This window comes from Trichechus manatus, unplaced genomic scaffold (genome assembly GCF_000243295.1).
Source record: "Trichechus manatus latirostris isolate Lorelei unplaced genomic scaffold, TriManLat1.0 scaffold00065, whole genome shotgun sequence".
NCBI classification, from domain to species: Eukaryota; Metazoa; Chordata; class Mammalia; order Sirenia; family Trichechidae; genus Trichechus; species Trichechus manatus.
This window is the reverse complement of record NW_004444001.1, coordinates 2,507,192-2,530,548: the sequence shown is the minus strand read 5'-3', so window position 1 is coordinate 2,530,548 and position 23,357 is coordinate 2,507,192. Positions and strand designations below refer to the sequence as shown.

General features: G+C 52.7%; 1 protein-coding gene across 1 annotated transcript in view; it reads left to right on the top strand.

Annotated features, from left to right (window-relative positions):
• The first annotated feature begins 882 nt into the window (after positions 1 to 882).
• The window catches only part of MDGA1 (MAM domain containing glycosylphosphatidylinositol anchor 1), a 59,452-nt gene continuing 36,977 nt past the window's right edge, over positions 883 to 23,357 (top strand). The window contains exon 1 of the mRNA XM_004379421.2: positions 883 to 949. Within this exon, the coding sequence (XP_004379478.1) occupies positions 883 to 949 (67 nt within the window). The remainder of the gene's footprint in view (positions 950 to 23,357) is intronic.

The following is a 23,357-nucleotide window of genomic DNA, read 5'->3' as shown; positions in this document are numbered from 1 at the left end:
CCACGGCCGCTGCCAGACGGCGGGAGCGGAGCCCGGCGAGCGGAGGCGGCGAGCAGCGCCCGCGCTGCAGCCCCGGCCTCGGCGAGAGCGCGAATCTTTTTCAAACGACTCAAACTTTCCTCCTTTCCTGGCTTTCTGGGGTCCCTCTTGGCTGGAATTGCTTTCCTGGTTCCCGCGGGGCGTCGGGGCGCGATTCTTTCCCGGGGTTCCTTGGCGCCTTGGCTAACTTCGCGGACCCGGGGACTCACGGCGCTCGCCCTTCGGCTGAACCCAGACCGCGCTGGTCCTCTGCTCGGGAGAGCCAGGGCCCGGGTTCCTTAGCTGCCAGGAGGGCGCCCAGTCTGGCCTCCTTGGGTCGGGCCGCTGAGCCCTCAGCGCCGGCCGCCGGCGCAGGACTGGAGACAGCGGATTAACCCGAGCGGAGCCCCGACCTCCCCGTCCCCAGCTTCGCGGAGGGGCGTCCCCTGGGCGGGGAAACGACAAGTTTGTCAGTCGTCGGTGGCCTGTGGGAGCGAAGCGCCGCCGCGGCTGCAGAGGGGTCCCCGGCGCCCAGCACCTCGCGCGGACAGTCCTGGGGATCCGGGGCGGCTCGGCAGCTGGGCTTCTCGGGCTGGGGCGCTGGCTGCTGGGCCGGGCGCACCGAGGCACCCGGGGCCGGGCCAGCGCCCCCTGTGTCCCTACCGGGGCAGCGGACCCGCGGGAGGAAAAACCCGGGTCGCCGCCGCCGCCGCCTCCTCAGTCTCCTGTTCTCCGTCGCCGCCGCCCTCTGTCGCCGCTGGAGGAAGGAGGGGACGCAGGGGGGGTCGCGGGGCCCCGGCGGATGCGCTCCCCACCACCTCTCGGGCTGCGCCGCCTCGCGGGGATGAAGCACGGGCCGTGAAGATGGAGGTGACCTGCCTTCTACTTCTGGCGCTGATCCCCGTCCACTGCCGGGGACAAGGAGTCTATGGTAAGAGCCCGCGTCCGGCTCCAGCCGGCTTGGCCCAGCGCGCTCCACCCGCGCTCCCCTCGCGCGGAAACTTTGCAAGAGGCGCAAAGTGCGCTCTGCCGGGGCTTGGTGGGTGCCCCGGCTTGGATTCTGGAGTGGATGTCCGCGTCCCCGCCCTCTCCTGGGCGCGAGGAGACGGAGCTAGCTGTCTCGGAGTACGGGGATGGGTCGTAGGGTCTGGCGTGAAGCCGGGGATACCAGGGGGAGGTACCCACCTTCCCAAACCCCAAGCCCAGGGTTGGGGCAGCGACTCGCACAGAAAAGTGGTCCTCCTCCGGGCCGTCTCCGGAGTGAAAGCCGAGCAATGCTCCATTCGGAGTTGAGCGCGGCTTGCGGGCGAGCCGGCTGCGAGCACCGTGGCCGGGCGGTGGGTTTGCCTTCACCGCTGCGGCTTTGCTTCTTTTACTCGCTTCTTGACAGCCTGGGCGGATGCCGGCATCCTCTGGCTCTCGTGCCTGTGATCCTGCACCCCTTTCCGGATCTCTCCTGCGCCAGTTCTTCCTGCCCTTGGTTCCCAGCTACAAAAACCCAACCTCACCTTCCTTCTCCCTGCTCGCACACGAACACATTCAGCCGCGGTCCCCAGGAAACGCACCCATGGCACGCACCCACCTGGCTACGTGTCCAAACTCTGCCTCCTGCCATGAAGCTTTGCTTCCGCGCCCACACGCCTGCTCCAGGCGCCAACAGGGACTGTGGCTACTCCTTCTCCCTTCCCTCCTGTGGGTTTTCTCAGGGAAAGGCCTGGAGAGCAGACATCGTCTGTTCAGGATCACCTGGGCACATCCCTCTTGGGGACCCTCCCTCCAAGTTCTCCTGGCCCCAACAGCGTAGAAAGTCAGTCTCAGAGTGGAGTGGCCCTTACTTTGCCTTCTCCTAACTGCTGGATGGTCTCTGTAGGTCACTTTTTAGTGATGTATAGTTGGGGTACGGAAGATTCTCCCTCCCTCTCTCTGGGTGGAGGGACTAATTATTTGCCTTTGGATCAGGGGAGAGTTTAACCTGTTCTGTGCAGGAGTGGCAGAGGCATTATCCCTCAGGCTGCCAGCCTCAGGTGCAGACGCTAAATGCTTCCTTCTGGAAGGTGCCTGGCCTGTCTCTGCCTGTGCCTGGCAGGAGGGACAGGTGTCCTGAGGGGTGTCTGGGGCGTGACACGTTCCTGGCCCTACACAGCTAGCTGGCTTGGGCTCGATTCTCTGGTGAGGCTGGCCCAGGCATGTGGCCAAACTCTGCTGCTTAATTAGTTTGTGTGTCTCTTACTGCCTGGCCCCTTGCATAGGCCAGAAAAGGCAGGAAGGAGGAAGAATGCAGCAGGGGCTGGGAGAGGCTGGGTTGTGGGAAGGAGGCCACTGAGCAGATCTCAGAGTCCTCAGCCTCCCTTGGGTGGAGGAAGACATCAGGGGTCTGTGAGTTCCTCTTTTTTCTTCTCTCCAAGGTTTCCCTAAGCTTCCTTGCCTCCATCAAGGTGGCCTGAAAGGGATGCCGCTGGGGCCTTTGCCTCTTGCTCACCACACCCCAGAGGCTGCTCCAGAGAGATGAAAACCCTCCCTGTCTGCCGCTGTCCTCCACTCCGCCCTCCCTCTGTTTGCTCTTGGGCAGATCTGGCCGGCCCATCCCCTGACCTGGCCTCTCCTCCATCCCCTCCAGCTTCTCCAACCTTTTCCAGGGCTGCACAGTCCCATCTTGAGGAGGCTCTTCTGGACCTAGCCTAGAAACCCCAGCGATGAGGGCAGCGGCTGGAGGACAGGGAGCGGTGGTCTCTGTAGACTGTTATTTAAGAGTGTTTAGGGGCCAGGATTCAGTCATAGGCTTATCTGCCCCCTTTTTGCTCTGTATTTTCTCACCGTCCTCATGTCCCAGCTGCTCTCACTCAGCAAATCAAGGAGGACTGGGTGCACTGGGACCAACCTCTGGCTCTTGGGCCATGTTCTTTCCACCTTCTCTTTGAGAGCTTGGCTCCAGGGAAAGCTGGGACCTCAGGCCAGCTGCAAGGTGGGAAGACTGAGTGGAGAGAGGTGACGATCTAGTATAAGCTGGGAGGAGGAGGGCAAGAGGCTGCTGAGTTCCTTGTGATGCTAGAAGCTTTGTCTGGATATAACAGAAGGGCACACCTTTGTAGGACTGGGACCCATTTCAGAAGTAGTGTGAGAGCTGGGAGAGAGTACCTGGGTGGCGCGAATGGTTAAGCACTCGGCTGCTAACTGGAAGGTTAGCAGTTCAAGTCCACTCAGTGGTGCTTGGAAAATAGGCATGGTGATCTACTTCCGAAAGATCAGCCACTGAAAACCCTATGGAGCACAATTCTACTCTGACACACGTGGGGTTGCCATGAGTTGGAACTGACTCGATGGCAAAGAGGTATGAGAGCTGGTATTAGTTCTGCCCCCCCAGTTTCTCCCTACCCCCAAAGCAGATGAAGCAGCTTGAGAAAGAGTGAGGGTAGAGGGTAGGGACCAGGGATAGTCACTCATGGCTGTCCTTGTATCACCGCACCCAGCATGGTGCCTGGCACACAGCAGGGCTTGGCAAATATTTATTGAGTGAATGATGGGCCATGCTTCTTGAAATTCTTTCTCCCCAAGAAGTCTGCTAGGATGGTTGCCAGCAGGGCAGTGGATACTCTTTGAGGGTCTCTGCTGAGGGAGAGTCACGGAGTCCTAGGTTGGCAGCCATTGAGGACCTCCGGGAGGAGAAGAAAGAGGAGACTGGAAGCCTCGTGCTGTCCCGGCAGTGGGGAGGGAGACAGCAGGTTTTATTTAATCAACGCACAGGAGAAAAGTGTGCCCTGGGAAGGGACCCCCAGCTCCTGCCTCTCTGCCCTGAGGCCTGAGTGGCTGAAGGAGTGGCAGATGAGCATGGAGGCTGAGTAGAGAAGAGGGAAGAAGCGCAGGTGTTGGTGGCAAACCGGTCGGGATCTGGCCTGGGCTGTGGGTCTCTGCTGAGGCTGGTAGGAGGCAGGTGCCCAGACGGAGCCCTATGCCCTGTCCCCTCTGAGGCTCCTCCTGCCCTCTCTGAGGTCTGCTGCCCACAGTAGGGCTGGGGAGGCATTCACAGTCTCGCCAGGTGGCTTCCCTCTTCTCTGGGGCACAGATGTTATAGCAGCCGAGTGCTGGACCAGATGGTCCATTTGGAGCCAGTCCCCCCTCCCTCAGCCTCCCAATCTCCTGGCCCAGTTTGTTGTCCTCAGAGGATGGATCCTGTAATCCGCTTTCTGGCAGGTCAGGAGGGTGAACTGGCTTGGGGGTCCTAGTTCTGGGGCAACGGCAGTAGCCAGGTGATGGAGGAGGAGTGTTCTGTGGATGGATATGGTTGGAGAACACCCTCTTCCCCCCTGGCTTCCTCACCCCCTCCCATAGCAGCTGGACTTCCAGCCAGGAGCAGGCTGGTGGGACTCCTCTCCTGTACAAAAAACACAACAAACCCCTGGATTATTTAATATGCAGGAGTGGGAATTGACATTATCCTTAAGACAGGTTGTTTGCAACTTACTGGTGGAAGTCAAAATATTTCACCAAAGGTGTCATCAGAAACTACTATCCTATGCTAATTTTTGTGGGAACATGAAGACAGATGTTGAATAATTTGACGAGCAACATAGCTTACAGAATTATCACCAAGTCAGGTTTTTTTCCCTCCTCTGGGGGGTGTGGAAGAAGGAATTTCAGGAAGTGTGTCTCCCAGCACCGTCTTCTCTGCGTTGATCTGGGTGTGAGCGTTCTTGGGATTTTTCATTGTTTCTACCCCATGCCTGGTCTCCTCCTCAAGAAGGCTGGGAGGCATTGCAGCAGAAAACCCTGGTTCCCTAGGGCTAGCAGAAGGCTCTGGGATTTCTAAATGTCCTTGAGAAGGTCTACACCTCTGTCCTTTCTTCCTTCTCCATTCTAGAAATTGTAGGAGAGAGAGAGAAGGCCTTATGCCCGCAAATCCAGGCTGTTTTCTTTGCTTTGTCAGCGTTGCCTGCCCACCCCCCTCCCAACTGATGTGGGCCCCTGAGGCAGCCTGAGGGCTCCCCAGGCCCCTGTTGTTGGGCTGGAGTGTCCCAGTCAAGTCCAAGATTCTCATGGTATCCCTACCCTGCAGGCTGGTGTACTTCATGAATGGGTGGGGAGGCCATAGGTTGTGGGGGTGGTTAGAGGGGATTTGATTCACCAGGAAGGCACCCTGGAGGGGGTGGGCTGGGGACATGCCAACAGCCCACAAGTAATTGGCCAGGCCGGGCAGCGAGCTGCCGGGCTGGTGGCAAAGACTCATTTAGAGCCTGGTATTAGCTCTGCTTTGCTGGAACATGGAGGGGCGGGGAGCTCCGTAGGGAGAATGGAGGGAGCTAATCACAGCCGCCAAGGCCCGGCAAATGAATGATGCAGGAAATCAATACCTGGGGGCGGGAGTGGAAATCCAGGCAGTGGTAGCTGGAGGCACGGGCGGGCCTGGGAGGAGTGAGACAGAGTCAGGCGCGTGGAAGAAGCCCTTTTTTTCCCTGCCCCCCACCCCAGTTTCATCCCCTTGTCGCTGGGCTCAGGAAGGTTGGGTCAAGACATGCCCCACTGGCAGAGACAAGAGGACCTGGCAGGTGGGACCTTGGGCCTCTCAGTCCTGGAAAAGCCCCGCCCTGCCCTCTACTGCCTCTGGATACCTGAGCCTGACTAGGCCCCAGGTGCAGGGGGTGTGTGTGTCTAACTCCCTGGGGACCCTGCCCTGTGTAGCTGGCTGGTGCTGCTGCTCCAGATGTGGCCAGCAGGGGGAGGGCTTGGCCGCTACATTGCTTCTTGCCTTTCCTAGGATCTCCTGGTCTCTTTCCTCCCAGTGGGATAGAGTTATTCTAATTTCTCAGCCTGGGGCTCCTCAGAGCTTTCAAAAGCTCCTGGCTTCCCTCCAGCTACCACACACCTACTCCAGGGTCCCAGGGCACCTGCCTGTGGCCAAAGCCACATTTCCTGCACCCTCAGTGTGGCCCCAGTTTCCCCTTGGCCAGAGGAGAATTCTGTGGTGGGCTCAGCTTGTGGGCTCCTGCTTAGGTGAGGCTGTGTGCCCACCAGCAGGGCAGAGGCTTGTGCCCTTGCAGAGCTGCCTCTTTGTGAACCTGGGGCAGGGCCCGTCTTCTGCATCTTCCTCTCCATCGTCAGAAGACCCTCCTTTCCAGGTACGCATCTGCTGATCACAGGCACTAGGTACTCAGGGGCTCCTATTGCATTTAAAAGGAGCCCTGGTTGCGCAGTGGTTAAAGCACTCAGCTGCTAACCAAAAGGTTGGCGCTTCGCAGAAGAAAGATGCCGCAGTCTGCTTCCGTAAAGATCTACAGCTTTGGAAACCCTATGGGGCAGTTCTACTCTGTTCTGTAGGGCTGCTGTGAGTTGGAATCAACTAACAGCAGTGGGTTTTTGGTACTGCATTTAAATGCTGACTTGGGAGGCAAAAGCAATGCTTCGGGCAAAGGAATGGATCTTTTTTTTTAAACAATGAAATCTCCCTTTCCCCCAAGTCTCTAAATAACACATACTCCTTGTGAAATGATCGAACATTACATAAAAGTATAAGGAAGAAAGTTACAGTCATGCCACATCCCACCATGCATTTGGTGATGGTTCTTTTAGGCATCTTTCTGTGCAAAGAGAATGAACCTTGCAGGGAGAATCGTTGCTTGTAACAATATAGTAACCCCTTGTTGTTGTTGTTAGGTGCTGTACAGCAGATTTTGACTCAAAGTGACTCCATGTGACTAAGTAGAACCGCCCCATAGGATTTTTTAGGCTGTAATCTTTACGGGAGCAGATCGCCAGGTCTTTCTCCAGCAGAGCTGCTGGGTGAGTTTGAACTGCATACCTTTTGGCTAGCAGCCAAGCACTTAACCAGCAGGGCTCCTTTGGAAGCCCTTGACCCATTGCTGTCAAGTCAATTCCGACTCATAGCAACCCTATAGGACAGAGTAGAACTGCCCCATAGGATTTCCAAGGATTGGCTGGTGGATTCAACGTTTTGGTCAGCAGCTGAGCTCTTAACCACTGTGCCACCAGGGCTCCTTGTAATCCCTTACAGGTGTGTAAAACCAGGTGCCTTACCAAGCATTTTCATCCTTCTACCTCATTTGATTCCCATAACAGCCAGAGAGGTCAGCACGGCAGATCCTATTGTCCTCTTTTAACGGATAAGGAAACTGAGATTCCAAAGGTTTAAGCAACCTGCTTGAGGTCACACAGCTAGTAAGGAGTGGCTCACGACTGCATACTAGTGGGTCATCTGATTTGGGAGCAGAAAAGCAGTGCCTGGTGTCCTCTAAGTCACCAACATTAAATATTTACTGAGTACCTCCCTTGAGCAAGGCCCTGTTCTGGGCATTCACAGGGCTACTGAGATGAATAAGATAGAAGTTCTGCCCTTAAGGAGAAAGGGAGGGGAATCACATACAAGATGGTGGTTCCTGGGAGATCTTGATAAATGCCAGGTGGCAAGGGCAGATAAAGGGCTGTGGGGATCTGAAGGAGGAAGAAATTACTTGCAAGGCCTTGGCGGGGGCGGGGAGTTGGGGGGTGGATTTGAACTGGCCTTGACAAATAGAAGTAAGGACTAAGGAGATGCTGAGAAGGGCATCTCAGGTGGAGGACAAAGCTGTGAAGGCGAAAGAAGCCGAGTGTGTGTGGGGAGTAGTAAGTGGCTTGGTTGGGCTGCAGCATAGATTGAAAGGGAATTGAGGCAGTTAGGATAGTAATAGTAAAGGAATAATAATGAAAATCACTAATGTTTACTGCTAGGGCTGATATAAATATGCATTTTTGTCTTCAGTCCTCCATACAACCCCTTGAGATAGTCATTTATCAACCCATTTTACTGATGAGTAAACCGAGGGCTTAAAGAGAGCCTCACTTATCCAAGTGGCAGAGCCCAACTTGAACTCAAATCTACTGATTGCAAAGCCTGTACTTGTGGGGAGAGGGGCTGGAATCCTGGGTTTCGGGGAAGATACCAGGAAGGTTTTGACCAGGGAAATGGGTAGATGTGGGCCTGTATTTCAGGCTGGGTAGCTGAGCAGCTCTGTTAGAAGGGGCTGCTCAGAGAGATGGGTCAGGAGGCCCTGAAGTTGTCCAAGGGAGGTATCATGAGAGCTTGACCCAGAGTAGTGGCTATGAGAATGGACAGAAAGGAGTGGGTGCAAGAACTGGAGTCATTCAACAAACATAGGAGTATAGGCTCTGTTTGATGCACTTGAGATACGTAATGAGGAAAATCAAGCTTTTGCTCCTCTGGAGTTTACATTCAAGTTGTGGGGAGACAGGCAGTGAACAAGTCAGTGAATAAGTATATAATGTGTCAGAGGGGATGAGTACTATGAAGAAAGGTAGAACAGCTAAGAGGACAGGGAATAGTAGATTGTGGTGCAGGTTCATTCATACACAGTGGTGGTGGCGGCAGAGGGAGGTGTCTCGGAGCAGAGAACTGAAGATGCTGAGGGAGGAAGCCCCATGGGTATCTGCAGAAAGTATGTTCCAGGTAGGGGAATAGCCAGTGCAAAGGCCCTGTGGTAGGATGGTGCCTGGTATGTTGAACTACTCTGGGGAGTCCAGTGTGGCTGAAGCAGAGTCAGCAAGGGGGAGGGTGGTAGGAGGTGAGATCAGAAAGTCTGAGGGATCAGATTGTCTGGGGCCTTGAAAGCTATGTAAGTACTCTGGATTTTATTCTGAGCGAGATGGGAATCGAGGGGAGGGTTTAGAATCTCTCCGGCTGCCATGTGGAAAATAGACTGTAGGAGGGTGGAGGCAGGGTAAGGGAGTTGGAGGCTGCTGCAAAAGGCAAGAATCCAGATTGTAAGATAATTAGGCCCTAAAAGCGCATTGGAAAGAACTCAGGCAAGAGATAGAACCTGAAAACAGCTCTGAGATTTGGAGTTGGGAGACTTGGCACACAGTAGCAATGAGGTAGAACAAAGGCCACTGGAAGCCAGACAGGTTTGGAGCAGTGAAGTGAAGTGGCTAAGAGCCTGGACTTCTGAATAAGAAACTCGGGTCTGAGTCCTAGCTCTGCCCTCCACCGGCTGTGAGATTCTGAGAAGTTAACATCTGCTTTCTGCACTGTGGCTTCTCGGTTGCAAGATGGGGATAAGGCACCTGCCGCCTGGGTTTGGGGTAAGCAAGCAATGAGCCAGTGGCCGGCAAGCACTGAGCACAGTGCCTGGCACTCAGGGAGCCCTCAATGAATAGCTTTATGTTAATGACAATGGGAGTACAATTTTCAGTTTCATGGGATGCTGGGACAGCTGGGGGAGATGTTAAAAGGGCAGGAGGACATGAGTGTTGGTGCACAGGAGAGAGATCAACTCTGAAGAAGTAGGTTTACAAATGTGGATTTATGTCCACAGTACGATGAAGGTGAAGACCATGAGGTGGAATGACATTGCTAAGGAAAAGAGGGTAGAAGGAGAGAAGCGACTGGGCTGAGGCCAGAGTCCACGGGGGCATCAGCATTTGGGGGGTGGGAGGAGAAAGGGGAGACATAATAGGTGGTGTAAGGGAGGTAAGGGGAGAACCAGGAGGGGACAGGGTCTCCAAAGCAGGGGAGGCGGGGAGGTGGAGTCAGGGGAGGAAGGGCTGTCTGACGTGGAGGAGGAGATGGAGTCAGAAAGGGCCACCTGGGAACTGGGAGATTGGCGGAGAGGCAGTGAGGCACAGAGCGGGATTCCTCAGACTTCCCCGTGCATAGGAGTCTCCTGGGGATCTTGTGAAAATGCGGATTCTGATTCAGTGGGTCTGGGGCTGGGCTGAGATTCTGCATTTTTAACAATCTTCTGGATGCTGCTGCTGCTGCTGGTCCATGGACCACACTTTGAGTAGCGAAGGCATAAAAGAAAAAGGATTGGACTCATAGGGGTAGATGTGGGTTAAGAGGGCTAAGTAGGCAGCATGTTGCCTCTGAGGTACCTTGGCCCAGTAGCCTCATCTCTCTGAGTCTCAGTTTCCCCATCTGGAAGGCTGGTTCAGGCATGCCCACCTCTTGGAATTACAGAGAAACTTCAGAGTGATAGCACTTTGTAAACTCTAAGGTGAACGTTGGGGACTCCGTATCGCCGGAGCAGAGGGAGTAGCAGGCAGATGGCAGGGAGCCCCGGGTGTGTGTGGCAAGTGGAAGCAGGAGGTGCAGGCTGCGCTTTTGAGAAATGTGGCAGGGCAGGGAAAGCTGGAACAGCAGTTCCCCCTACCCAAGCCTGTGGGAGGCTGGGGCTGCAGGGGTGGGCGACCTCAGTGGGGTGGCAGTGGCTTGGGCAGGCATGAGGGCGCTGCTTGGCCAGCTTTGGAGATCCCACCCCAGGCTCTTCGTGGTTCTTTCCAGTCCCAGAAACTCAGCCGAGTTTGATTATCTGGAGGGTTGGAAGCTGTGTAGAGAAGTGGTTCTCTCCCTAGCAGCACGTCAGAACCACCTGGAGAGCTTTTTCACAACAGATGCCTGGCTCCGCCCTGGGCCTCCTGAATTGGAAACCCCGCAGGTGGCATCCAGGCAGCTGTGGTCTTAAGAGCTCTCCAGCTGATTGTCAGGCACAGCTGGTGTAGACAGCGCATCTGAATGAGTCAGGCCAGAACACATGTCTTCTTCCCTTGGGCTTTCTGAGGGCATTTCTGGGTTTTCCAGGTCACTGCCCAACCTTTGTTTCAACCCAGCTCATCTGGACCCCAGGGTCTTTTTTTTTTTTTTTAAAAAAGCCCACTTATTATTTTTAAAAATATGAGCTGGGAGACTTCTATTTTAATGGTGCTGATGGAAGGTCCGGGTTAGGAGCTTGGCAGACTCGCCCCTCTCCCTGCCTCTAACCAAGGGATTTCTAGTCCCCAACTAGAGAGACTGAAAGATACTGCCCCAGAAATGCTCTTCTCACTGATTTTCGATAGATAGATTCTGATACCTTTTTGAAATGTGGAACTTACATTTTTTCATTTATTCTCTTCCATGTTTGGTTTAGAATAAAATGGACTTTTTCAAGACTGGTCTGCATTGTGGCACTTTACTGTAAATCAAGCAGATATTCATTGAGTACCTACTAGGTTTCAGTGGTTAGGTAGAGGATCAATTAAAATGAGGGAAGCCTCCGTAAGATGGATTCACACCCTATCCACAACAATAGGCTCAAACATACCAGTGACCATGAAGATGGTGCAGGACCAGGCAACATTTCCTTCTCTTATACATAATGTTGCCATGAGTCAGAGCGGACTCGACAACAACTAACACCAACAACGACTAAGTCAGGAATGATGATGGGCCCTGGGGCTGCAGAAGTTCATGGCACGTGCCCCTAAGGAGCTCCCAGTTCACTGGGAGAAAGCACAGTCTATTCCATCTCCCTCATTTTCCATATGAAGAAGCTAATGCTCAGGTTGGGTGACTTCCCAAGGTCCTACAGTTAGTAGGTGGTGGAGTTAGGATTTGACCTCAAGCCTGCCCAATGCCAAGCCTAGTGTCTGCCTCTTGCCCCAGGTGTAAGGTTCCTGAGAGTGATTTCTGGCTGTTTTCTTGTTCTGCCGGAGTGGGTTGTCTAATGGGAGCATCATGAGGACCCCAATCACATTCTGCTGCTAGAAATGTAAAAGAAGTCTAGAGGTAGGCTTAGACTTCATGGCTAGTACGGTGGCTCCCTGGTTATTAGAGACCTTTCATCATGTTGCTCTGCTCTCCTTAAAACAATGGTTCTCAAAATTTGACTGCACATTGGAATTACCTGGGATGCTTTTAAAAATCCAGATATCCAGGTCACATCCCATACCTGGGGGTAGGAGCCAGGCATCGGCATTTTTTTAAGAGATCCCTAGGTAATTCCAATGTACAGCAAAGTTTGGGAACTATTACTTTAGGACATTTTGCCTCAAGGTCACCAAAGGGCTGCTGGAGCTCTGCCATCATGTACATTCCAGGCCGAAAGAAGGGAGGAACATTTAAAAGGTAATCCCTGGGTGGTGCAAATGGTTAACGCACTTGGATGCTCACTGAAAGGTTGGAGGTTCAAGTCCACCCAGAGGCACCTTGGAAGAAAGTCCCAGCGATCTACTTCCAAAAAATCAGCCATTGAAAATCCTGTGGAGCACAGTTCTAGTCTGATACACATGAGGTTGCCATGAGTTGGAATTGACTCAACGGTAACTGGTACTGGTACCAGCTGAGTCAGCCTCTTTTAAAGACCTTCCCCAGAAGCCCCCTCCCAATGACTTAGCTGCAGAGTCTGAGAAATAATAGTCGTTTAGATGGGCACATCCTCACGTAAGAAAATATTGGGGTTCTTAGAAAGAAGGAGCCCTGGTTGCGCAGTGGTTAAGTATTCGGCTGCTAACCAAAAGGTTGGCGGTTCCAATCCACCAGGCACTCCTTGGAAACCCTATGGGGCAGTTGTACTCTGTTCTATAGGGTCGCAGTGAGTTAGAATCAGCTTGATGGCAATGGGTTTGATTTTGGTTAGAAAGAAGGGGAGAATGGATACTGGATAGATACTAGGCAGTGTTTGCCACAAATTCCCACCTTAGGGTCAGCTGGCATTTCTTGAGTGAGAGGGGACTTAGACCTATGTGAACAACCCCTCTCTTCCCTACATCACCTCACCTCACCCTACCAGTCTAACCCAAGTGGGGGGCTCTGGCTGCTTTGAGGGGTCCCAGAATGGGCCTTAGAGAAGATGAACCCAGAGTGTGGAAGTGACTTGCTTAGGGTCACCTGGACATTCATGGGAGAGTCCAGCCCAGCTTCTCATCTGCTAGTGCTCTTGCCCTGCTCCCCCACCCCCCACAGTGAACGCACTCTCCCCTGCCTGGGGTTGTTGATTTCAGCTGGTTGGTGCCTCTCTCAACTAGCAAGTGGCTCCTTTCAGTCCCAGCAGCAGGAGAGCCCTGTAGGCCCAGAAATAAGCAGCCTCCTGATTTTTGGGAACAGCAACTGAGGGTCTGGGTTAGAAGCCATGGGCCAGAGGGTACTGTAGAGGTGATCTAGCTCATCCTTGGCAGTCCAACAGCTACGTGGGACCAGGAGACTCCACTGCTCTTTGCTCAGTGCCTCTGGTGCTTCATTGTTGGGAAGTTCTTCTCATTGTCTGACCTTATTTCAGCTTGCTGCAATGTAACCTCTTATTAGAAGGATTCAAGAGCTGAGGCCTCTGAGCTGACTCTCGTATATCTCCTTGACCCTAAGAATATTCCCCTGTGAGTCTTTAGAAATTCTTAATGAAGGCACTTTTTCCTTACTCTGAGAAGACAGAGGCTGAGGCCATGACTTCAAAAATAGGTGTCCTGGCTGTGGGGAGGAAGCAAAATTCCAGTGGCCTCATCTCCCTGGGTTTGATTCTGATTGTTCCACTAAAATGTAGGGGGACCTTGGGTAGGTCAGTTTACCTTTTGGCAAAACATATAAGCACACAAGGCAAGCCAAAGGGACTGGGGACCTGAGCTGTGGCAGGGCCTGGCCTCAAGTCTTTCTGGAATAAGGCCACAGGGCTGACACAGAGAAGGCCGTGGGAAGGGACATGAGGTGTGCAAAGAGTGAGCTGCCAGCCAGCAGCCTTCAGTGGCAGACTTTTGAGATTCAGTGCAGGAAGAGACTGAGACCAGAGAGGGGAAGTGGCTTGTGAAGGTCACACAGCAAGTACGTGGCAAAGCTGAAGTTAGAAGCCATATCAAGAGCCTCTAAAGCTGGACCTTTCTCTACTTTCTTACATCACCTCTCAGGCTCCGAAGAAGCCAGATCATGTTGCAAGGTATTTATAAGCTCATTTTATGCCCACATCTCTATTATCCTCCCCTCACCCCCAGGATCCTCATTTCTTATCTCTAGGCCTCATTGCACCTGGGCTATAAGGGCTCCCTCTGGGTCCAGGCTCCTAGTTAGATGTTAGAAACCCTTAATGGAAGTGTCGATGAGGCCCCGGGAGGCCTCCCCTGTGGAAGGAGGAGGCAGCCTGCTTGGTGGTGTGAACTGGAGGTTGCTGCCAGCCTTCACAGGTCCAACATCTCTGTCACACTGCCTACTGGTTCCACCATTAGAGTTGCTAACAAGTTAGCGAGCAGAAACAAGGCCACTGTCTCCAGAAGTTTCCTCTGGGAATACTGGCAGCCCTCAAGTCTTCTCCAGTGGCCCAGATTGGTTTATCAGATGAGCTGGATCTTAAAGTGTGGGATTCAGGCAAGGAGGTTTCCAGGGGAGTGATGGATGGAAGTAGGGGAGCGTGGTAGAGTATTTGATGTGTGTGTAGGAGGGGGTGTGTTAGGCAATATGAAGACCCTGGGTTGTAGACACCATGGAGAAGCAGAATTCACTTGGGCTCACAGTCTTAGCGTGAGTTCCTGTAGAAGCCGACACTGAGTTAAGGAGTCAAGTGCAGGAAAGCCCAGGAAGCTCTGGCAGGGGAGTGGGGAAGTGAGGCAAGGAAGCAAAGGAAAGCAGTAAAGTGTGCTTTATCAAGGCAGTTACCACCACGGGCAACTGGAGCTCAGTCCCACTGGGGAGCCTGGGACGCCTTATAGAACACACACTTCAGAGTTATCCCACCATGGGGTGAGGGAGCTGGGCCGTTTATACACTAACTCCCGCCTGTCATTGGTTGAGGTGTTAATTTCCTGGGACCCCTAGCCCACTGCACACGCAGGCAGAATGAGCTCTAGCTGCCAGAGGCGACGTTCAGGCAAAGAGAGCAGGTGCTGGCAGTTGGAAGTTGGGCCAGCGTGCACGGAAGTGGTTAAGGGAGGGCACGTGGGTGGGGCACTGTCAGCCTCAACTACGTCCCACCTAACCCATAGGTCTTGCTTCTTCCCATCCAGCCTGTTTTCCTGTGAACTCTTTGTTCTTAGGCCTTTTCTTCTGGGTTGCATGTCATGTATAACCTCTGACTGTAGGCTGAAGACTCCCCTGTGGTCACCCGACCTGTGAGCTGTTCACTTACTTACGGAAACCAGTGGCCAAAGGTGAAGGGTCATGCCAAGCTAGTGCCACTGCTCTGCCAGCTGGCGAACACAATCGCTCTCCCACACCTACCTCCCAAGCCAAACCCAAACTGAAGGGTGTATGTGTGCGCGTGAGGGGCTGGCTTGGGGCGGGCTACGGCAGCAGACAGGAAACGTGAGTGGCTTTCTCCTGGTGAAGCCATCCCACTTCCTTCTGGGGCATTCAGAGGCTGCAGCCTTCCCTTCTACCTCCCCTCAGACCCCTCATACAGCCGTGGTCTCTGGCATTGCCCACTGGCACAGTGGCCTCGGGCAATGCTGGCTCCAAGGAGCTTCTTACTGAGGGATGCCATGCCCTGATGTGCTTGAAGCCCCTACAACCTTGTGTGGCTCATTCCCTTGCTTTCTGGGGCTGAGGGAGCAGGACTGTGAGGCTGGCTGGGGTAGGGGTGGGCTGTATGGCTCCACAGCCCCCTGCCCTTCATTCTGTTGGAGCTGGGACAGGTGTAGAGGGTGACTTCTTCAGGCTCCCCTGCAGAATTACAGAGTCAGGCTGAGGGGCGAAAGAGGTGAGTAGGTGGGTAGCCCTGGCTGCTGGTGGAGATCGGTGTGTGTGTGTGTGTGTGCACGTACATGCACACATGTGTTACGGAGGACGATTTGCATGATATAAGCCACTCTCACTAGGTACCACAATAGGATCTGAACTACATTTCCTATGTTCTCTGCATGTACACATGCACTTCATCTGTATTTTTTGCACATGTGAATATACATGAGCATGTGTGTGCAGTAGGCGTATATATACATAATGATGTTGCACACAAGAACATGTATGTGTGTGCAGGGGGCCATGTGTGTATATGGGGGCAGGGGGTACTGCAGACTTCCTGGGGAGCTTCTCTGGGTCTGCCTTTATCCTACTGCCCCTCCAAGCAGCCCCTGGCCACCCTTGCCTTGGTTCTCAGGCAGGGACAGGCATGGGCATCCAGCACCCTGGGCTGTCAGCCTGGTGCTTCTGCCCAGCCTGGGTTATGGCTGCCCCCACCCTTCCAGAAGGCCTGAAGTGGGGGGCAGGGGCAGGCCGAGGCTGGCCTGGCGCTCCTGGCTAATTTTCCCGGCCTCTATCGATCCAGCAGCTTCTCCTAAGTCTATTAGCAGTCGGCGAGTGAAAATATCCCCCATCGTGAGCCCTAACCTAAGACAGGGAGGAATCCATAGCAATTTGTTCAAACAGAGGAAAGTGTTTCCCTCTGATTTGTATTCCAATTTATTCCAGGCAGGAAGGGGGTCAGTGTTGGGGGGGTGAACCCTGGCATGGGGCCTGGGCTGGGCTCAGGCTCCTCCCCTCAGCCCCTCATGCCAGCCGAGGTGGCAGCTGGTGCTTCCCATGGCTTCTGGGCGGGGGGCTGAGAGGGAAGGGTGGGCCCCAGCAGGAGGACGGGAAGGAGGCCCGCCTGCCTTCCCAGCAGGCCCTGCTTGGCTGGGGAGCTCAGTTGTGGATTTGGTTTTCACAAAACACAAAGCAGCCCACTTGGAGCCTCTTTCCCAGGCACTGGGGTCTGTGCCAGTCGTGCGCTCACCCGCCGGGCCCTTGCCAGGATGGGGGTTGGGCTGGGCACATGGAGACAGTGGCCCCAGCTGGACCGAGTGGCAGGGGGCCTATTTTTCTCCAGATGCCCTCCTGGGCCAGCCTTGCCCCGTCAGAGCTGTTCAGGCCCAGGGGGGAGCTGGCACCTTTGAAAAGCCCCTGTGAGGAGCCCAGAGCCCTGAGCGCACCGCGGTGTTACAGTCAGTACCCATGCTTTGTTCCTGGTGTAAGCAAGCTGAGGCTCACAGTGTCCTAATGAGGAAGTCTCTTCTGAGCACTTACACTAATGGCAGCTCTGGCTGACATTCATTAAGCACCTACTATTTGCCGGGTGTGACAATGGTTAAGAGCTTGGCTGCTAACTGAAAGGTCGAAGGTTGGAACCCACCCAGGGCACCTCAGGAGAAAAAACCTGGCGATCTGCTCCAGTAAAGATTGTTGTTGTTGTGTGCTGTCGAGTTGATTCCAACTCCTAGCGATCCTATAGGACAGAGGAGAACTGCCCTATAGGGTTTTCAAGGCTATAATCTTTACAGAAGGAGACCTGGTAGTGCAGTGGTAAGCACTCAGCTGCTAACCAAAGGTTTGCAGTTGGAACCCGCCAGCTGCTCCGCGGATAAAGATCACAGCCTTGGAAACCCTATGGGGCAGTTCTACCCTGTTCTGTAGGGTCTCTATGAGTCAGAATCGACTCGACAGCGATGGGGTTTCTTTTTTTTTTTTCATTTTTAATCTTTACAGAAGCAGATTGCCATATCTTTCTCCTGTGGAGCAGCTGGTGGGTTCAAACCACGGACCTTTCAATTAGCGCCTAGCGCTTAACCATTGTGCTATCAGTTGAATCGCTGAGTTGGAATTGACTTGATGGCACACAGCAACAACAACAGTGCTGCAGAGCCCCCAGTCCTTGCCAGAGGCTGGTCTTCCTCATGAGTCTCAGTTTCCTCACTGGAGCACCTCTGGCCCTTCCCTCACCTATCACTGCTCAGTCCTTCTCGCTTCCTCCTTCCCTTCATCTTTCTCTCCCCCTGGATTGAGGGTGGCCCTGGTGACTGAGATCTCAGGATTGATGCCTCAACAGTTTCTCTTTTCCGGAGGGACTCCAAGAAGAGGGTAGCTTCCTTTCTTCTAGAGTCTTTCCTTTGGCTTCACGTTGCCTCCCCTCCCCTCTAGAGCCCAGGCCTCCTCCGAGGTGACTCCATGGCAACGGGAGAGGATGATTCTGGGAAGGGTCAGCCAAGTAGCCCTGTGCATCCCCCACCTTCTGGTCTCCACTGTTTCCTACCCTCATTTGTCAGCCTCCTCAGGGAGGGGAGTAAATTGAGAGGTTCTTCACACCTCAGCTGTCGGCACCTGACTAGCCAGGCTCCATGATAACACCAAGGTCTAATTTCAGAAGCAAGTAACTAAATATATTAAAGTTGATGAATAATCATCTACCTCACTCAGGTTAGAGTGCAGGGAGGCAGTGTGGCCTGAAGGATAGGAGTGGAGGCATCCAAAACAGATCTGGGTTCGAGTCCTACCTCAGCCACTCTCTGGCTGTGTGATCTTGAGCAGGGTAGGCTCTGTGCCTCAGTTTCCCCATGCACAAGACAGGGCAATAATAGCACCTTCCCCAGAGGGCTGCAGTGAAGATGAAAGGAGGAATGTGTGGAAAGCTGTTCTGAGTCCAGCGCCTGGCACACAGGGAGTAAACGACTCGGCTGTTCTAGTAGGAGGACCTGCTCAGTGAGCGATCACAGCACCATGCTTGGCTCAGGAAGCTGCTGCTGTCATTGCTGAGTCACTTCTCTGCCACCAGGGGAGTGGCATGTGACACAATATTGGGGGAAAGAGGGAGTGAAGCCGAGACCCTGTTCTGGGAGAAAGGGTGGAAGAATTCCAGCCCTCTTTCCACTTTCTTTTTGGGAAGCTTGTAGCGAGAATGTTTCCTTTCAGCTACTTTATAGGTCTAGAGACAAGTGTGTTTTGCGTCCAGCTCTTTACCTACCGCCACCACCTCAATGCCTATTCCAGACCTCACTTACCTCCCTCCTCCTGCGTTCTCAGCCCCCAGGAGCCTCCTAATGGCAAAGACTTTTATGTCCCTGGCTGTGACTGAACTCTGGTCCAATTGACTTCCCTCATCCCCAAGTCCTTCACTTTTCTTCCCCAACCTATTGGGTTTCAAGTCATTTACAGGTTGCTCAGAGGCTCAGCATTGTAATCAGATCCTACAGTGCACGCCACTTATGTGGTTTCTAACATTTTTGCCAGAAAAGGAGAGAAACCCTTCAGTGATGGAAAAAAGAAAATAATAAGAGAATACTTAAGAGGTCAGGCATTGCATTTCCTGATTTATAAACATATCTGATGCTAAAGGAAATACGTTCCCAAACTCTATTCTTCCTGAATTGACTCTTGAAAAAAAAGATTGTTCGTCCCTTTCAAGAATTCAACATGTTTTCCCTCCCAGGGTGTTCGCCTTTTGAAAAGCATACAGAAGGAGAATGAACAAGTGACTATTTAATATGCTGAGTGGTGCAGAGTGCTATGAAGAAAATGCAAAGCAGGGAAAGGGGATGGAGAGTGATGAGGGGGTAAGGAGAGGTACGGTCTGAAATAGGTGCTCAGGGAAGGCCTCTCTCAGAAGGGGGCTGAAGGAAGTGACAGAGCCAGCTCTGTGAAAACCTGAGGAAGAGCAGTCCAGGCAGAGGGAGCTGCAAGTACAAAGGCCCTGAGGTAGAAATGGGCGTGGCCTGCTTGAAGAGCAGCAGGGACCAGGTGGCTGCAGTGAGGAGGAGGGCAGTAGAACATGAGGTGGAGGTGGGAGCAGGTGGAGGTGGAAAGGTGGTTGTTGTTGTGTGTGCGTCGAATCAACTCTGACTCATAGAGACCCTATATGACAAAGTAGAACTGCCCCATAGGGTTTTCTAGGCTGTAATTTTTACAGGAGCAGGTCTAGGTCTTTTCTCTCGAAGAGCCGCTGGGTAGGTTGGAATTGCTGACCTTTCAGTTAGCAGCCGAGCACTTAACCATTGCGCCATCAGGGCTCCTTGGGAGTGTGGGAGGCTACTGAAAAAGCATTGGCTTTTCCTCCAGGTGAGGTGGGAGCCCTGGCAGGGTTTTGAGCAGAGGAGGAATGGGATCTAAGTGAATGGCTGCTTGTGAAGAACAGACTCTAAAGACAAGGGGGGAAGCAGGGAGACCTATTAGGAGGCTGCCGTAGTAACCCAGGCAGGAAATGGTGGTAGTGACCAAGACTAAGGTGGGGTCACAGGGCTCGGGTTTGGAATCAGTTGTTTTTTTTTTTTTTTTTTGTAAAATACATATAAAATAAAAGTTGTCACTTGAACCATTTTTAAGAAGTGTACAATATGGTGGCATTAGTTCTATTTACAATGTTGAGCGACTATCACCATAAACTATCAATCATGGGAATGGAGCAGGATCAGGCACTGTTTTGCTCCATTATTTCCAAAACTTTTTCATCACCCCAAACAGAATCAGGATCAGTTTTGAAGGCAGAGCCAACAGGATTTGCTGGTGCGTTGGGTGTGGGGTGTATGAGAAGGAGAGGAGAGGCAGGGACAACTCCCAGGTTCCTGGCCGACACCTGGAAGCCTAGGACAGTGTGTTCCTACTAATACGGGGGGTGAGGAGTGGCTCTCAGGCCTTGAGGATGTTGAGGGGGCAATAAGGGCTGGCCTCCAAAGGTCCCTGGATAATCGTTGCTGTTGTTGTTGGCCAGCTTCAAGTCAGCCCCTGATTCACAGCGACCCCCATGTACAATGGAGTGAAACACTGCCTGGTCCTGTGCCATCCCTGTGATCGCTAGTAGATTCAACCATTGTGATCCACAAGGTTTTCACTGGCTGATTTTTGGAAGTAGATCACCAGACCTTTCTTCCGAGTCCATCCAAGTCTGGAAGCGCCGCCAAAACCGCTTCAATGTCATAGCAACACGCGAGCCTCCACTGACAGGTAGTGGCTGTGCGTGAGGTGCACTGGCCGGGAACCAAACCCAGGTCTCCCCCACAGAAGGTGAGAATTCTACCACTGAACCACCTATGGATAGAGAGGGCACTTATATCTCTGCTTCTTGGTTTTCAACCTCAGAGCTAGTCCTCCTCCTGCCTCCAGAGGAGGCCTAGCCTAGAGGAACCTTAACTCCCTATGCAGAGGCAGCTTTATGAGGTTTCAAACAGTCAGGTCCAGGCACCCCAATTCCCATTCCTCAGCTGGGTGGGTGGCTTTCCAGGAGCTGGAGCTCTGCCCAGGACCCACAGAGGCATGGGGTGGGGGGCCCTCTTAGAAACACTGTCCTTCCCTCCCTTGCCCTCCCCTTCTATCCTGGGAACTAAGTCCTCACCCACCCTCAAGCTGCAAGATTGATTTTGCTGTCAGGGTTGTTATTATTATTATCCACTTAAACAATTTCACAGAAAAGAAAAGGAACCCAAATACCGTCAAACACTAACTGTTCACTCTAAATTCCCTGCCCCTGCCTGTCAATATATTTTTACATAGCAGTAAACAGTGGTCCATTCTATTTTCTGGCTGACTTTATCTCCTACACATGTCTCCTGGTATTGACTGGGCCTCAGACCTGTCACTTTAATGGCTACAGGGCACACCCCTGCATTGATGTGCGGAGTTTGGGTCACCATTTCTCCATTGCTGGGAGTCTGGGTAGGCGCCAACTTTCCCTTCTTCTAAATAGCTGTGCCATGAATATCTTTATGTGAATTACTTTTTCCTTTTAAATGATTTCCTTGGGGCCTATTCCCCAAAGTGAGATTGCCTAATAGGTCATAGGATAGGAACAGTTTTATGGTTCTCATTTCGCACTGCCGGGTTGTGCTTCAGAAAGTTTCAGGCGGCGTTGAACATGACCTAGCCGACAATGGATTTTATCATTTTAATTTATTTTCATGGGTTTAATAGGTGTATTACAGCCTGCTTTGTAACATCCAATTTCCACTTCTTGAAGCCATATTTGGGTCTTTCAGCACCTAATAGTAGTAAGATCCTATATCTAGGTAGAACTTTACAGTTTACATGGTGCTTTTTTTTTAGGTCATCTCACTTAATGAGATACTGTGAGCCTAATATTTTTGGCCTCCGTTTTATATGGGGAAATAGGGTTTAGTCAAGTTAAGTGCTAGAGCGAAGCCTCCAACCAGTTCTTACAGGTTTGGTTGCTTTTCTACTATGCCATGTGGAAAGGATTACCACCCACCCACTCCATCCCCTTCTTATCTGGGGGCTTTGTGTCTCCAGATGCCCAGTTGTAGCCCAAATCTGATACCTTAGCCCCGCTGTTTCCCCTCGCTTTCGCCCATTCTGCCTGAACCAGAACCCCAAGCTGTCTCCTCCCTTCAGGGTTGGGTCTTGGCATCATGGGGCCCAGAGGAAGCCGTAGTCTATCTCTTTGTCCCACTGGACTTTGGGGTCAGCCACTGCTCCTTTCATTCCCTAACCCAGGACAGCCCAGGCTCTGCATTCTGGGTTCGGGTCCTGGACCTGGCAGTGTGTCCCTGGTCCCACCCAGGATGTGCCCCATCCCTAGTGCAGGTCATCAGTGACTAGGCCTAAGGCTCCTAGGGACAGGGCCACTGTAGGGGCTGTCAGACTCCACATTGGGAGCCACAGCTCTGAGATTAGGAGGACCTTCTCCAGGGATGACTTTGGTTTTCTTCCTCCCCTCCTGACTATACTTCTAGAGCGCATACTAGGCAGCATGCCCTGTGCTTGGTAGCATTCTATTCTTATTTAATGCTCACAATAGGGAGCACTATTACAGCCATTTTACAGTCAGGAAACTGAGGCTCTAGACTAGAGTGTTACATGATTTGCCCCAGGTCACACAGCAATTAGTGGGACAAGCTGGACTAGAGCCCCAGGCCCAGGGCTGTGTCCACACCAGCCTTGCTCCTCCTATGGACTTGGTTCCACAGGTATGCTTTGGCGGATGGGGGCTTGGTCCTAGCCAGGGCCAAGGGCCAAGTGAACTGCAGCGATGGGGGTCCCCAGGACTGGCAGAGCTTAGTGGGGCTGGGCGGCTGGGACATAAGCAGGAAAATTCTCATATGAGTAACTCTGTTTCCATGGGCCCCACAGCTCCGGATCAGGCAGCCTTAGGTCCTGGGATCCCAGAAGCCCTGATGGGTAGTAGCCTCTCTCTCCTGTCATCACCCTGAGAGTTCTCTTGGGGAGATATTTCCTCCCAGTGATGACCAGTTTAAGTCTACCTTGACGTTCTGGTCTCTTGGGATTACAGCTCTTAGTATCCTCCCAAAGTAGACCTCCTCATGCAGTTTTACATGTTCCTCTTGTAGGACTTTGGGATAGGTTCCCAAAGGGTCCCAGGCTATATTATCAAATGGAAAGGGAACTGACCTTTATTGAGCACTTACTAGGTACTGGTCATTGTGCAATGTACCCTGTGTGCCTTATCTCATTTAATCCTCACAACAACCCAGAAGTTACTTCCACCATAGCCTGATATGTATTATTATCCTCATTTTACAGATGAAGAAACTGAGGCTTAAAGAGATTAAACAGCTTGCATTTACAGCTTCAGATCAAGCACTGCCCAACTTGAGGCGTGTGCCTTTTTGTTCTCTCTCATCTGAGTGCTCTGCCTGCACAGGTTAGACCTGCCTCAGGTCCCCTCATTGTTGACAGTCTTGATCCTGGTGTCCTGGGGCCCACCACGGAGAACATTCCTTTATGGTTTCCCTCAGGGGACCTAAGAGTCTTTACTTAGAGGGCTTTCCCAGTGGCCTGTCCTGATATCCCAGAGTTCTGTAAGTGGTTGTACAGATTAGATTTCCACTGATACATACAACAATGACGATTCTATCAGCATAACCTGGCTCTCTCAAAATGTGTGTAC